The sequence below is a fragment of the Clavelina lepadiformis genome, chromosome 2 (genome assembly GCF_947623445.1).
Source record: "Clavelina lepadiformis chromosome 2, kaClaLepa1.1, whole genome shotgun sequence".
Taxonomy (NCBI): domain Eukaryota; kingdom Metazoa; phylum Chordata; class Ascidiacea; order Aplousobranchia; family Clavelinidae; genus Clavelina; species Clavelina lepadiformis.
In genome coordinates, this window is record NC_135241.1 from 15,703,666 (window position 1) to 15,718,553 (window position 14,888).

The window sequence follows — 14,888 nt, forward strand, 5'->3', positions numbered from 1 at the left end:
TGATAATACTGCTCGTTGCAAGATGGAATTTTCTCTGGTACATCAACAGTTATGTACGGAAAAAGATGCCAATGCTGTCCAATAAATGGTAGTGCTGAAAGAGAAACTCTTCTTAATCCGGAGCTGAAGACTTGGCGCTGGTGATGACGTTTCAATTCAGTAACTGGTTCCAGTCTTTTCAATGGAAAATATGTTAAAGTGATCTGCAGTAAATATCCAAGATAGCTGTGTAATGTGTGTTGTAAATTTACAAGTTACTTAGTTAATAAACAGAATGACGTATAATTTTCATAGTCCGATTTGAAATTTTCCAATACCATCATCATATCAAAGGGTACTTGTCATGCGCATGCTGGATGCTTACTGCCTATGTCTAGAGTTTTAAAATAAGAAATTTGGTGACGACTTATAAAAAATCTGGTTTGGCTATGCCAACTCACTGGAATGTTTAAAAAAGACTTACTGGCTAGTGTCCTTATTTTCATTTAAACAAGAGAAAAACAGAAGAAGAAAGTGAATTGCGTTTACCATGGTTTTAATGTGATTGCGCCAAAGAGTGATTTGATTCGTGTCAAGTCGACGTCAAATGGAATTTATGGCACTTGACTTTGACTGCAGATCACGCTCGACGCAAGTCACATGGAAATGTACCCTGGAGTATGGCAAGCAATATTTAGACAAATCTGAAAACCTTTACATGGAAGATATTTGGTTTGGCGTAGTCTAGTGGAACAAAAACATGCGATTACAAACAACAGAATGGAATGGTGGGTTAGGAGTAGCCGAAAGTGTGGCACCACCATTTGTTTACGTTTAAGGTAATCCGTTAATTGCTTAAGGTAATCTATGATGGCACACGCAGCAGTGTGCTGGAAAGGGGACACACTGATCAATGTGCCTTTTACACAGTCATGTCAGCTTATCATAAGCAAACTAGGCAAGGTTGGTTATTTGAGCCCTGATTTATGATAAAGAAAGAATTAAAGCTTCGGCAAAATTTTGTGTCTTTGCAGTTTGCACGTACAATTTCGCGTAGAAAACTGCCTTATTTTCCATTCGGGCAAAAAAAGAGTCTTTGGTTTCAACTTTGGGATTCACAGTTTCAATTCTATATATTTTTGTAGGTATCACTGTTATAAAATTAAAACACTGTCAAAAATCATTAACAATGGTTGCTATAAAAGTAGGTATAATTGGTGGAACTGGTCTGAAAGACATTGAATTATTCATCATGGAAGAAGAGCAGCAGTTATCAACTCCATTTGGTGATCCATCAAGCCCACTTACATGTGGAAAAATGCATGGAATTGACTGTGTTCTTCTATCAAGGCACGGAAAAAAGCATAATATAATGCCCAGTTGTGTTAATTTTCGAGCAAACATATATGCACTTAAAATGGTTGGTTGCACTCATATCATTGTCACTACAGCTTGTGGTTCATTAAGAGAAGAAATTAAGCCAGGACACGTTGTAATATTAGATCAGTTTATTGATTTTACGAAAAGTAGGAAATCTACGTTTTACGGTGGCCAACCAGGTGATTTACCTGGTGTGTGTCATATTCCAATGCAGAAGCCATTTAACGAGGAAGTGAGGAAAATTCTAATGGAATCTTGTAAAGAAAATAATGTGCATTTTCATGAAAAGGGAACTGCTATTACCATTGAAGGACCAAGGTTTTCAACTTACGCCGAAAGCCAATTGTTTCGACAATGGGGTGCAAGTATTATAAACATGACTACTGTTCCAGAAGTGGTGTTAGCCAATGAAATCGGAATTATGTATGCCGCTCTTGCTTTGGTCACAGACTATGATTGTTGGAAAAATGATTGTGAAGCAGTGAACGTTGAAGATGTTATGAAAACACTTACAAAAAATGTAAGAATGGCTGTTAATGTCATCAGCACTGCCATTAAGCTAATTGCCAAAAAAGACTGGGATAATGAAATTGAGGCTGCAAAGAAAGTCTCCAGCACTGCAGTAATGTAACTTAGGTTTGTATTCTATTTCTAGTCGAAGTTTTGTGTTAATCCTTTTAATTCAAAACAAAAATAAATAAGCATGCCTACGAACTTTTGCATGACTTGTCTTTTGAATGATATATGTTGCTTTGTTGAGGAAAACGTCTGGTAGAACATTATGTTGCATAACACTATCCGAGGAGAATAAGAGATGGTACATAGATATATAAGGTAGTATATAAATGGATCAGGGTTTAAAGTCACTCTGCATGTAGAGGCAATTACGGTGATTATATCATGGACACTTCATATTTCTGCCATGAAAAAAGGTCTGCTAGGTCTGGCTAGGCCAATAGTCGGGCGGGCAACTTCTTCGGTCGGCGGGCAACTTCTTCGGTCGGCGGGCCTGATATGAGAAAATGAAGTACTTGGCGGGTCGGATTCCTGAATCGATACATTAATCATGTATTTATCCACCTATGCAAGGAATAAATCGTCTTTAATGTAAACTTTAACCCTATTTTCACTAGGTGTGGCTTCTCCTGCACACAATCACAGCAAAACGTGGCGTACAGTTGCATTGTTTACTTTGGAAACTTGGAATTTGGTGACTTTTCCTAAAAAATGTTCAGCTATCTCTCCATGTTTTTTTTATCATGTGAGACAGGAAACTGTCTGCAAGCCGCCCAAAATCCCGGGCCGGGTCCGGCCCGCGGGCTGTATGTTGCCCGCCCCTAGTCTAAAATGATAACAATAATTTGAATATGTATGACATATTTCAAGAAATACAGTATAAGTCAGTGTCACCCAGTGTTTTTTCATAGTACCAAATCAGTCTCTTAATTTCTCCAACAATCACAAAATTTATACTTCTGCAAGTACAGCAGAAAACTCGCAATTAGTCTAAAAATTCTTCTTCTAAAATCCGCGGTCACCAAAGACAAACTTCAAAAAAAGTATTGTATAATGACAGTATTGTAAACATCGCCTGCTAACCATGAAACTCACGCAAAGGGTAAAAAACTCAGTGTCAATTCCAAATTTTCCCTCTCTGTCCTGTCTGTTATGACTTGTATGTATACAAGTCCTATAACTGATCTGAGCTTAATAGCAAGGTATCTTGATTTTAGACCAGATATTCAATAAATTCCTGTTTAAATTTAAGGGCTTAGTGACATTTTTTAACAACTCCCTAGGCTTGCATGAGGTAGACAGTTTGAAGGACACCATATAATATATATATATCTGATGAGAGTTAATATAAGCACAGCAAAATACTCTGTAAATAATGAAATGTAGCACAGTAATAACGTAGTAAAAGTTAAACAAGAAAGAAAAACTACTTTTAAAATCTAGTTCCTTGTACCCGAATCTGAACTGCAGTATTCCAGGTGACAATAATTACAAGGCTAATACCATATCCAAAGTAGAAAGAAGAAAACACATCTAATACTGCGTTGCAAAATATGTGAATTCGACATAAGATGAGACAAAAATGTAAACTCAAACTATAGAAACGATATTTTTAGGCTATTCCTCCGATTGTTGATAAGAGAGTAGCGCTTCATCCTGCCTTTCATCACCAGATTGCACAAAATATTCATGGCTCTTGTTTTTGCCATGATGAAAGTGCCGTGTGATGAATGCAATAACAAAAATTGCCATGCTTAATCCAATGGATATGCCTGACAAAATACATTATATTCTAACAGTTTGTAGATTTATATGCATTGAGGTTCCAGAAAGATTTTTAAAAAGCTACATCTGGTATGCTAATTCTGTTTTGCATGTTTAGCTTATTTTTTTGTTTTTTCTTGATACAAATATGCTTACAAATCAGGTTAGCAGTTTGACATGTGATCGGATAAGATGATGGTTGATGTCGTAAGAGATGTTTCACTCTTTCTATGGATCCATTGTTTGGAGCTGGTTTCAGCTATAGTAAGACATTGTTTAATAAAATACATAAGGTAAGCTCCATGTTCATGCAGCAGTATTCTCAGTACAATAAATATAAAGCTGGGAGGTTCATTATATAAAGAAACAGAAAATCTTCAATATTAAACAAAAAATCAGTCATAATAGGAAATGGAGTGGAATGACATTTAAATTTCAAAACTTACCCCAAGTATGTGACAAATGAGTTCATAAACGTTAACACTGCTGAAAGGCTCAGAAACAAGTCCTTCCTTGAAAGCTGGACCATGTGCAATGAAGAATGGATGCATATCCATCAGTGAATTACTGTAACCATGGTCTCCCCCTACATATGAAATTCAACACAATTCAAAAACTTTGTCGTCAGTAATTAAAGAGCAACCTCTGCAAATTTACAAAGAAACTTGATGAAATGGCAAGACTGGTAAGTTCCAAAAGCTAAAAATAGCTCACACGTAGACCCAGTAAAATGCATAGCCAGCATTTTAAAGTCGAAATTTTAGGCTTATTCATAATACTGTTCTACTAGATCAGATGACAGACAACATCACTAACATCAGCAAAGTTTTACATACTCATGGGGAGTTCATCTGAAGTGTTGTTAAGAAGAAGCCACTTGTCCTTCACCGCAACTAAAACTGGTGGAATACGATTATTATTATTGTAATGAAAATGGGCTGGTATATCTTCTCTTTTCCACACAGAAGCATATGGACCAATTTTTAACAGATCTTCATACACAGAATCAAGGTAACCTGGATATGACACAAAAAAATTAATATTATGTCTTCACTTCTGGCAATGAAATGATATATCAGTATATATGTTCCAACTACAGTGAAAAACTAAATCATAATTGGAAGTTTTTATAATTCAGGTATGTTATTAATGAGATCACACCTTTTTTTGGCCATATTGCTGCTCCAGTATAGTAGTTGATAATATGATCCACCTTGGTGATATTAATGTAAGGTAATAGTGCTACCGTTCTTTTTTTGTCAAGCGATGCCATACCATGATCACTTGTGATAATTATGTTCACATCTTCATACAGATTATTTTCTGAAAGTTTATCTAGTAAGTAACCTAAAAACAAAATAAATATGTTAGATCAAGGAAAATCTTAAAAGGTGGCTTAACATAGCATTCAAAAGGATGAAATGCAGGTAGACAGGGGAGAGCTCGGGGTTTACTCAAGCATGCATTGCAAGTTATACAAAATATTGCTATTCAAAGCGGTAATGGGTTACCTAATTTCTTTGAAACATTAACATCAGATGATTAGCCAATCAGTAATTGATCGTCTAACCATTAAAAAAGGAGGAAGGAACATTTTATGAGTTAACTTTAACACTTTTCCAGTTCCTAACAACTTAAATTTGTATTGTCACATCATAACCATTCATGAGCATAATCGTTTACTTCTACCTTGTGTACACAGACATTAATAGAAAACTTCAAATTAATATGATAATGGGGATGTATATCAATCGATGTTTTGATGGGCGATGGTTACGATAACAATTATTATGTACAGTATACAGAAAAAAATGAACACAGGTGATAAAACAATTCTTTTAGAGCTCAGAGCAAGAACAGTAGTGAGATAAGCAACTTTAATTTATCAGCATATAGGAAACATATGCTTACTTTACATAAGCTGATTCCAAATGTATTATATTTGCTTACCAGTAATGCTGTCACATTGTCCAATCATTTCTGTTACTTCCGGCGATTCTGGACCATACTTATGTCCATCTATATCTGGTTGGGGGAAGTACAGCAAAGCAAGTGTAATGTTCAACAACTGGTTACTTTGACCAACTGGTTTATTGGCAAGCCACTCCACAACGGTATCAACGCGTTGCTTCCAAGGAAAAGTTTTATTGTAATTCTTATAAACTGTTGGAAAGATTCCTTTGATTGGAGCTTCACTTCCAACCCAGAAAAAGACACCAGAAGTTCGGCCTTGTATTTGATTTGTTACCCATATTGGCTCACCACCCCAAAATTTACTGCTGGTAACATCTGCTTTTACGTGATAACTAAAAAATTCATTTAACTTTGGGTCATAAAACTTGTTTGCCACAATCCCATGGTTTTCTTCATAGAGACCAGTCGCCAGTGTATAATGATTTGGAAAGGTTTGTGACACAAATACATCTTGGAGCCATTTTGCCTTTACGCCACTCTTGATAAGTTTATCAAAATTGGGCGTATCAATTCTGTTCAAGTAGTTCCAACGAAAGCCATCAAATGAAATTAAAAGAACTTTGGGTGTTTTTTGACAGTGACAAAAAAGTAAACAACAGACCAGTAATGTTATAACTTTTATGCAAGGCATATGCATTTTTATAGATTTATTGTTATGATTTTAAAACCTAATAAAACACATGATCTGTAAATAGTTCAGTTTACATCAATTACAGTTGCAATAATGTTTAATATATCACAAAATTTTTTTGAGATAAATGTTATGTAACAATACCACTGTACACGAAGTAACAGTCACTAGTATATACCACACTTGGTCAATGGTGATATCACGCATACCATTTCAACTAAGCTGCCATTTGTAATTGGTATCCACAAAAAACACTTTCAGGATGTGCAATCACAATGCAACAGACTTGGCGCAAATATAACAAATAATATACATAAATTTTATCAATCTTTCTAAAGTGCATAATAATAAACTTAGTCATTTGTAATAAATCATGAACTTGTGGTGTTTAGTGCCACAAAGTCATGCCACATGGCATTATCTCTTTTACTTTTCGGACCTCTAGGTGCATTCCTGACGTAGAATTGTCATTGGGCATACTATGATATAAATGCTAGTGCTGGCAGGATGTCATAGAATATCTAACGTTTGACTAGTTTGAATAAAGTTTTTGTTTGAGATTTTATGCTACTGTTTGTCTGCAATTAGTGCTGGCAGAGAAAAACATGTAGTCTTCATGGAAGTCAGGTCAAGCGAAGTTTATCGACGCAGACACGTTATTGAAATTTTTTGAAAAAAGTAATTCGTTGCAGAGATTCAGTAATTTTTTTCAACTGTACCCATGGTATCAGTACCGAAAAAGTATTGCGGTACAGTAATTTGGTGCTATAGTACGGCGGTACTGCCCACCTATGCTTGCAATGATGCGATTTTGAATGTCTTTTCTTTGTTGTTAAATTTCTGACATCACGTATCAATAATAATAGCGGTTTACGAAGGTTTAAATTTTTGAAAAGAAACACTGATTGCCGTTAATTTCCAATACTGTCCTTTTCCACACTGCCATTTTCCAGCTTCACCAATTTCTGTACCGTCTTTTTCCGCGTTCCCCCTCTAAACATGAGCAAGTGTCGTTAGCCTATATCCTTGCCAATGGTATTACATCAAAATAGCGCCACTGGGTATTGGTTGCTGCTAAAAACTGGACAGCTTACTGTTTGTTTGTTCAACACATGAATATATGTTACGCTTGCAGAGCTTTCTTATCTTATGTTAGAGCTAATAATCTTATCTGTCTTAACTTATGTTATGTTAACTTAATTTACCTGTTGAATTATCTAACTCTATTGTTACGTGCGGTGAGAATACTCTAACCTCTTGTCAGCCGAAAGGTTTTAAAATTACAACAAAAATAGTTTACAAGAAAAGGTTTTTATTGTAGGTGCTGTACACTTTCGCAATATTACGCATAATCAAGAACATAGTAGTATCACTGCTTTAAGATGTCTATTGAGTTGCAATCACCATGATTAGCGTAGAAAGCTCATCTGTTGGTTTTGGTGATTTTCTAAATCTGCCTCTCTGCCTCTGCTCCCTGGTAGAAGTGCGAGCTTATAAAACGTGAAACGATGGGAGTGAAAATGTTCGACAAGAAAAACGCAGCATTTCAGAACATGTGCAGCGAGGAAAACAATATGTTGGCAATGAGAGTTACATGTAGTTGAAGCTGACGCGTAGATAAATACAATCAGTATAAAGTTAAGAAGCGGGCATTTGCAATAAAGATTTCTTATCAGCACAGGTGCTGGAAACAACCTGGGAACGTACTAGAAGGAGTTTTCACACGAAGTTATTTAGAGTAGGTTTCCAAATATCAAACAACAGTTGAAGTGTTATCAAAAACCAAGTTCATAAACTTCAATCAATAACTGGAAAACACTTTTTCAAGAAATGATGTAATTGTATTAAAAATACCACCCAGGCCGCTACACGCTACCCCACGCACATGATATCAGGTTGTGAACAGCTATAGCTTCAGAATTAACCAACGGTAAATTATTTATAGCCCAGTTATGATTGTTTGTAAATCGATTTGAATACTTTCCAAATACATCAGAGTAACAAAGGAAAGCTCGGTAACCGGGACTCGAGAGATGAAGAATCCTCGCCGGGTTTAAATCGTGCAAAGTCTTTCCTTAGTCCGAGGATAAATTTTTTTACCATACCAACATAGTTATATTCATAAGTAGATTTGAACACTTCCAAAATACACTAGAATGATAAATGTGATATCATTATGATTGTGAGGAATATTTGCCGCAATTTGCCAACATACCATAAGCCTTAAGCATTGGGTTTATTGTCCATTCTTGTAAGTAAATTGGTTGCTATATGTTGGGGATATTCGTAAAGAGATTTCATCACCTTCCACTTACATCACCACAAAAAACTAACATCACTCGATTTTTTTTACGTAGCATACGATAAAATAAACAAGTTATAGTGTACGATTATCTTCTTCATTCAATATTTGTATGAATGAAAAAATTTGAAACTTCCTCTGCCTGCAGCAAATTTATCCCTAATAGCATCCTGAAAACTTTTGTAACATTTGTAATTTAAAAGTTATAGACGTTCAAAATTGGCCACGAAAGTTTTGTGTGCTGAAGTAACCTTGCTCCAACTCCAAAGGGGTCCGGTTTTGTCACGATACCAGATTTGCAGTATTTGTGTATATAATGTTTTGCATTCTTTCAGGCGCCGGTAAATAAACTCTGAAGCAATACTGCGATAAAAGGTTGGAGCCCGAAGGATTTCCTTTACTGAATGTTGGCAATCTTTTCATAATTATGTAATACGCTTCAAATTCATATGCATGTAAACTATAAAGGCGAAGCTCACTGTTTGGAGTTTACACTGGCAAACAAAACTTTTTATTTTCTTGTGCGAAAACGAATGATGATCAAACAATTTTTACCAGATCTAAGTTGTAGTCCCATCCTAAATGATCAAAAAGACTAGCGTGAAGTTCTTCCATACTATTATATGTTTTTCCATACTATTATATTTTCCATGTAACCCATAAAACGTCTTGCAAAAAGTGAGTAGGTGCAAGCGTTCGGCAACGTTATCTTATCACTTATCTGTCCCATAATATACAATGTTTGTAACGACTAGATTTTCCTGAGTCGAGGCTGTCTTAAATATGTTTTGCTATGCTTTAAGCATCCACAGTTACTAAATAGTATAACTTAAACAGTAAACTTAGTAGTTAATTTAGTAGTACTTAATTTGTTTGATTAATTATTGTATCAAAATTTTTCATATAATCAATTTTTTGGTCACGAAAACAATTTGCTTAGAAACACTAAGCTGGACAACCATAAATCTACTTCACTGAAATTTTTTCTGTGTGCTAAAAACACTTCAACGAATACCTGTGGTAAAAAATTGCCAAACTTTGGGTCGCCTGAGGTTGCGTGGTAGTTAATTTTAATTGAAGCAAGACAAAACAATTTATGCAGTTTTAATTTGGTAATTATGACGTCACAATTCCTTCGAACGGCTCTAGAGCAAGGCATTATGGTGACTTTTTTAAATGTCTCATTTCAACCAATCATAAGTCTACAATGGTTCCCATTAGCCAATGAAAGGTAAGACGCGGTTTATTTGACTGGGAAAAGAAAATGAGGACTCTATCCTTTACATAGCAAAAGCTTGGTGTTCATGGCTAAAACATTTCGGTAAAGGCATGACCAGCTAGCCTAAGAACTTGTAGAAACGCTTATGATGTTAGGTAATGTTAATTATATTTGTTTCAGACATTTTAAGTTGCTTTCAGTTATCTTAAGTGCACAATCCGTATACGTGACTGCCTGACCAAGCCAAGTAACGAAGCTTTAACGCCGGGTTGGAAAGGAATTGTGTGCGTTTCTGCAGAAAATTGACGTTTATTTTTAACACGACTGCTATTATGGCTACAGTTACAGCAAGAAATCAAACTATTCAAGTAAGAATTCCGTTTTTGAATTAACGTCATGCCCAAAGTACGGGTGAAGTAGCTTATAGACTATTGTTGCCGTACGGTAAAACGATGGTTACCTGTCTGGCTGTAAGCTACTGCCAAGCTAATGTTATAGCCTAATGGTTGTTGTAACTGTTTTAATTAACGTAAACTCCTGTCCAATTTAGTCAAGACAAGCAGTGCAACAAAATGCAATTATAAAGAAGAGATCTGCTATTCCAACTACACGTTCTGCTCTTGGTGACTTGAACAACCAACTTCCTGTAAGTTTTTTGGTATTAGCATTTCAGCTTAGTTTTTGACAAACTGAGAAGTGCAGTCTGACATTAGTATGTCGGATTTATTAATGAAACTGGTAAAAATTTGTAAAATGTAAAGAATAGGATTTAGTGCAGAGCCGTACAACCACAAAGTATTGTATAGCTAGCTACTAGACCTGAATTGTTACTATTATAAGAACTGTCCATAATTTTGACTTGCGTCCTAATTTTAAATGTAAAATTTTCTTTCTCATCCATACCATTCTGTTTTCTCGGCTAGTAAGCGAATATTAAAGAGCACAGCGCAAATTTACGATTTCAGGCTCAAGCTACATTAGATATGGCCCTATATATGCATGTGTGGAAAGAAGCTACCTGGTGCACAACGTAGCTATCTGTTGCACAAAATGGGTCAAAAAAGGTACTTGGTAAGCGAAGTAACTCCCAAATGGTGATATTTAGTTCACATTCGTGAGCACTTTTTGTTGCCTACTGGTGCACAGCAGTCCTAAACCTAAATAGATTCATCGAATATTGCCTGAAAGAAAGATTTTGGCTACACTGTCAAACCGGAATACAGTATCACTTAAAATTTAAGGAAAGTTTTAAATTTAAATTTTATGAAATAGCTAAAATTGAGTGGCAAGTCCAAAAATAAATTGATCTTATATGATGATCTCTATTCACTGAATATTCCGTTAGAACAGTTTTATCTGTTAAAGCTGTATAGTTTGCTCTAACTGCCAATTGACCCTCGGCACACCACGCCGACTTGCTGGGTCCCCATGTTTTAACACCTTACTTAAAATGGTAAAATCTCTATACAAATCGACAATAGGTTATGATTTTATGTAACGCAGCCAAATAAATTAGTAAGAAACGCAAACGTCAGACATAGAACCTTGTCACATGTCAACCTTGTGTCAACCCAACGAATGTGTTAGTCAATGATTTGCCTAATTTGTCACATTTTTTTGTTCACGTCAGTATTATATGAGTATTTAACTTGTGTTTGCGTAAATGGCTTTCAGCTGTAACTGACTTGTACTTTGTCTAATTGGCTATGCTGAAATGAGAAAATTGCGGGCCGCAAATAGGGAAAACTCTAATATTAGCAAAGGATTGAGTTTACTGATATCGACTTGGTGCTTTGCTGCACCACTAATAACACATTATCACCCCTTATCACCTCATAGTAATCACACATTGACTTGCCCTTCACTGATGAAGTGTTTGTGGGCTGCACAATCTACCTGAGGGCCGCATGCGGCCCGCATGCCGGGGTTTGGACCACCTTGAACTATGTCTATGTGTAAAAATGAGCATAAATAATGTATGACATAACACAACTGAAATGCTACTGTAGTAATATGATAACGTTATTGATATTTCCTATAACAGGCATCAAAGAATGGCTCAACTCTACAGAGGCAAAAAGCTGAGTCAAATTTGCGCAAGCCTTTAGGAACAAAACAAACCAATATTCCACAAAAGAGCAGAGTAACCACTCGCAAAGACAATGCAGCAAAACCAGCACCTGTTGCAGCTAAGAAAGCTGCTAGTGAATTACCAAATCGTTCTGAAGTTAAGGAAGTTGTCCAAGAAGTTTTACCCGAATCACCTGTTGCCATGGTGGTTGGGACACCGTCTAAGCAAGATGTGGATCAAGTAAACATCTTCGATTTGGCTTTGAAACCAGGCATAGATGACATTGATGTAAATGATGCCGAAAATCCTCAATTGTGCTCTGAATTTGTCAACGATATTTATCATTACATGCTTTATTTGGAGTCTCAATACCCCATCAGGCCCGGCTATTTAAAAGACACTGGTTTGAAGTCAAGAATGCGGTGCATATTGGTTGACTGGCTTATACAGGTCCATCATCGATTTCAGTTACTGCAGGAGACGCTGTACCTTACTATTGCAATTCTTGACCGATTTTTGCAGGTACCTGCCTAAGTAAGATTGGTAATCACCACTATCTATTTGTATGTTGAAATATTTTATAATTCCTCCACCTAAAGTTGCCTGCACACTGGATGCAATTACGTCATCGCAAAATGAAATCACAGGGAAATGTATGACGCCACGACGCGACATGGCCTTAGTTTGGTAATTTAGGTACTCACTGAAAGGCTATAAAGGCATGTTTCAACTTAAATCACTACATTTTACAGCGTAGTCTTCAAAATGTTTATTGACAAGTGACCATGTTACAAATTATGGGTATTTCATGTCTATAGCTGGTCACAAGGCTACCATTAATCCCACGCAGTGGTGTAAAAAACAAACCTGTTTGTTCCAGTGCGATTGCTCGAATGCGTTGACATGCGAATAGCGTTCAGTGTCCAGAAAAAAATCACAAGCAGCTGCAGGTCGTTGCAAATATATTTGCAGATGACGTCCGCATTGCATGCACCTTAAATCTACCTCAATAACCACATCTACACTAACTGGCAACGATAACAACGCTAAACTGCACCCATGGACATAATTTCTTGCGTGGCAACTTTTTAACTGGTTTTTTATTACCTATATATACCTGAAATGTTTATCCAAATAATCCTGATTATCAACTATGCATAAATTGCATACCGTAATTATTCGATTGTAAGACGGCGCTTACAAAATTTTTTAACTCGAACCTTGGGTAAAACGACTTTTTGAACAATTGCAACTGTTATAACGGGAATTGTTCCGTTAGACTTAACCTTGTCATATATGTATAAATTTTTTCCTTGTAATTTTTCATGATTTGGGTGCCAGATGTTGTAAAACTACCTTTTTGGTGCCACATGCTGTGCCGCCTACATTAATTTTTTACCACTATCAGATGCACTTTGCCATCGAGAGCGGTTTACTATGAAGTAAATACGGTATACATTCTACATTGGTACAATTGCTTTTCAGTGTGCTTCCAATGCGAAAACCAGCTACATGACCTTACAGTGAATTAGAAAATTTAATAAGGTTAGAATTTTAGAGCTGATTTAAAATTAATCTTGCTGTTTTAAAATGGAGGTTCATCCTGTACCAAGAGCAAAATTGCAACTTGTAGGAGTTACCGCTATGCTTTTGGCATCGAAGTATGAAGAAATGTATCCACCCGAGGTAAATATTAAATATACGTTGGTATGTCCACTGAATTTCTTCCACTAAACACATTATTTTCCAGGTATGTGATTATGTATATATCACCGACAAGGCTTTCTCCCAAGCTCAGATTTTGAGCATGGAGATCCTCATGCTGAAGACCTTGGGTTTCAATTTAGGTCGACCTTTGCCCTTACATTTCTTAAGAAGAAATTCCAAGGCTGGCCAAGTAAAAAAAAATATACTGTGTCAGAATTTCTGCATCAAAGTGTATTTAAATATGTATTTGTTCTTTTGTAGGTTGATGCCACGCAACATTCTCTTGCAAAGTATCTAATGGAACTTTCTTTAATTGATTACGATATGTGTCACATCCCGCCTTCAAAGCTGGCTGCTAGTGCCCTTTGCCTGTCTATTAAGTTACTAGAAGATGCAGAATGGGTAGGTACAGAATACTGTTCTACATGAATCTCATGGATACATTTAAGGAAAAGATAACACAAATTCATAGATATTCTTATGTCACTGTCGAATCACACCAAAAATACATTACTTAAGTGACCTGAATTGATATCTTCTGGTATAAGACACATCTTCATATCAAATGCTTACGGTTTACGTAAAAATTGTTCTTATATCCAGTCACCCACACTTGAACACTACAGCACATACTCAAAGGAAGCACTGGTGCCAGTTGTTTGTCACCTTGCCAAAAACCTTAAGTCTGCTGAAAGTAGTACCTACCAACAAGCTGTGAAATCGAAGTACTCCAGTCCAAGACTGATGAAAATATCACAGGTTTGTAATTGCCGCCCAATGTGCAACACATGAAAAAGAGCTAATACGTAACATTAATTTGTAGATCCCTGAAGTCAAACTACCTTTGGTGTCAGAATTGGCAGAACAAGCAAGCTCTTCAAAATTATAGGATTTTCCATCTTTGTTGGTGAATGCACTGTAATTTCTTGATGGCTTCCCCCAAGACTGTTCTTTCCATAAAACCTCTAGCTAGCTGCTACCCTGTTAAGGACAATGTTCTATTTTAGACATAGAATCAAAGTTAATGCCCCCTTGTGTTTAGGCTTTTATTTTTATGATGTGTAGTGCTTGTAATTGTGCGCAATTCATTTTACAACTCTTTTTAAACCTCGATATTACTAACGCCTTTTATTGTCTAAATGCACTAGCATTTGCAAAAACATGTCAACTTATATTCTGCTAATGAGTAAGGTAGAGTGCATATCTTTAAGGTATTGATTTTAGCTGTACAATAAAGTCCATATTATGATATGCATATTGTTTTGGTAATAATTAAAGCTTGCAACTATCTACATAATAAACTTGTATTCTGGTAAATGTGCCCTTAGTTTTGATCTGAGCCACC

At 36.1% G+C, this 14,888-nt stretch overlaps 3 protein-coding genes across 3 annotated transcripts; 2 read left to right on the plus strand and 1 right to left on the minus strand.

The window, feature by feature from the left end:
* Window positions 1-1,104: 1,104 nt before the first annotated feature.
* On the plus strand, window positions 1,105-2,073 carry LOC143447230 (S-methyl-5'-thioadenosine phosphorylase-like). Its single transcript, XM_076947222.1, has one exon. It carries the CDS (start codon window positions 1,169-1,171, stop codon window positions 1,988-1,990), a length of 822 nt encoding a protein of 273 aa, XP_076803337.1. The 5' UTR covers window positions 1,105-1,168; the 3' UTR covers window positions 1,991-2,073.
* Window positions 2,074-3,177: 1,104 nt separating this feature from the next.
* LOC143446796 (ectonucleotide pyrophosphatase/phosphodiesterase family member 5-like) lies at window positions 3,178-6,316 on the minus strand. Its single transcript, XM_076946600.1, has 6 exons — window positions 5,590-6,316; window positions 4,801-4,986; window positions 4,476-4,655; window positions 4,086-4,225; window positions 3,796-3,898; window positions 3,178-3,647 (listed from the first exon to the last, which is right to left on the minus strand). The coding sequence occupies exons 1-6, from the start codon at window positions 6,248-6,250 to the stop codon at window positions 3,493-3,495; spliced, it is 1,425 nt and encodes a 474-aa protein (XP_076802715.1). The 5' UTR covers window positions 6,251-6,316; the 3' UTR covers window positions 3,178-3,492.
* Window positions 6,317-9,917: 3,601 nt separating this feature from the next.
* Window positions 9,918-14,794, plus strand: LOC143445988 (G2/mitotic-specific cyclin-B2-like). Its single transcript, XM_076945416.1, has 8 exons — window positions 9,918-10,133; window positions 10,316-10,411; window positions 11,810-12,358; window positions 13,433-13,522; window positions 13,587-13,733; window positions 13,805-13,945; window positions 14,147-14,302; window positions 14,367-14,794. Exons 1-8 carry the CDS (start codon window positions 10,098-10,100, stop codon window positions 14,430-14,432), a joined length of 1,281 nt encoding a protein of 426 aa, XP_076801531.1. The 5' UTR covers window positions 9,918-10,097; the 3' UTR covers window positions 14,433-14,794.
* Window positions 14,795-14,888: the final 94 nt, after the last annotated feature.

Coding starts and splice junctions, on each gene's coding strand:
- LOC143447230 (XM_076947222.1), top strand. CDS start 1,169: ATGGTTGCTATAAAAGTAGGTATAATTGGTGGAACTGGTCTGAAAGAC.
- LOC143446796 (XM_076946600.1), bottom strand. CDS start 6,250: ATGCATATGCCTTGCATAAAAGTTATAACATTACTGGTCTGTTGTTTA. Junction 4,987..5,589: donor ACAATGTGACAGCATTACTG/GTAAGCAAATAT, acceptor TTTTGTTTTTAG/GTTACTTACTAGATAAACTT. Junction 4,656..4,800: donor AGCAATATGGCCAAAAAAAG/GTGTGATCTCAT, acceptor TGTCATATCCAG/GTTACCTTGATTCTGTGTAT.
- LOC143445988 (XM_076945416.1), top strand. CDS start 10,098: ATGGCTACAGTTACAGCAAGAAATCAAACTATTCAA. Junction 12,359..13,432: donor TTCTTGACCGATTTTTGCAG/GTACCTGCCTAA, acceptor TTTAAAATGGAG/GTTCATCCTGTACCAAGAGC. Junction 13,523..13,586: donor AAGAAATGTATCCACCCGAG/GTAAATATTAAA, acceptor ATTATTTTCCAG/GTATGTGATTATGTATATAT.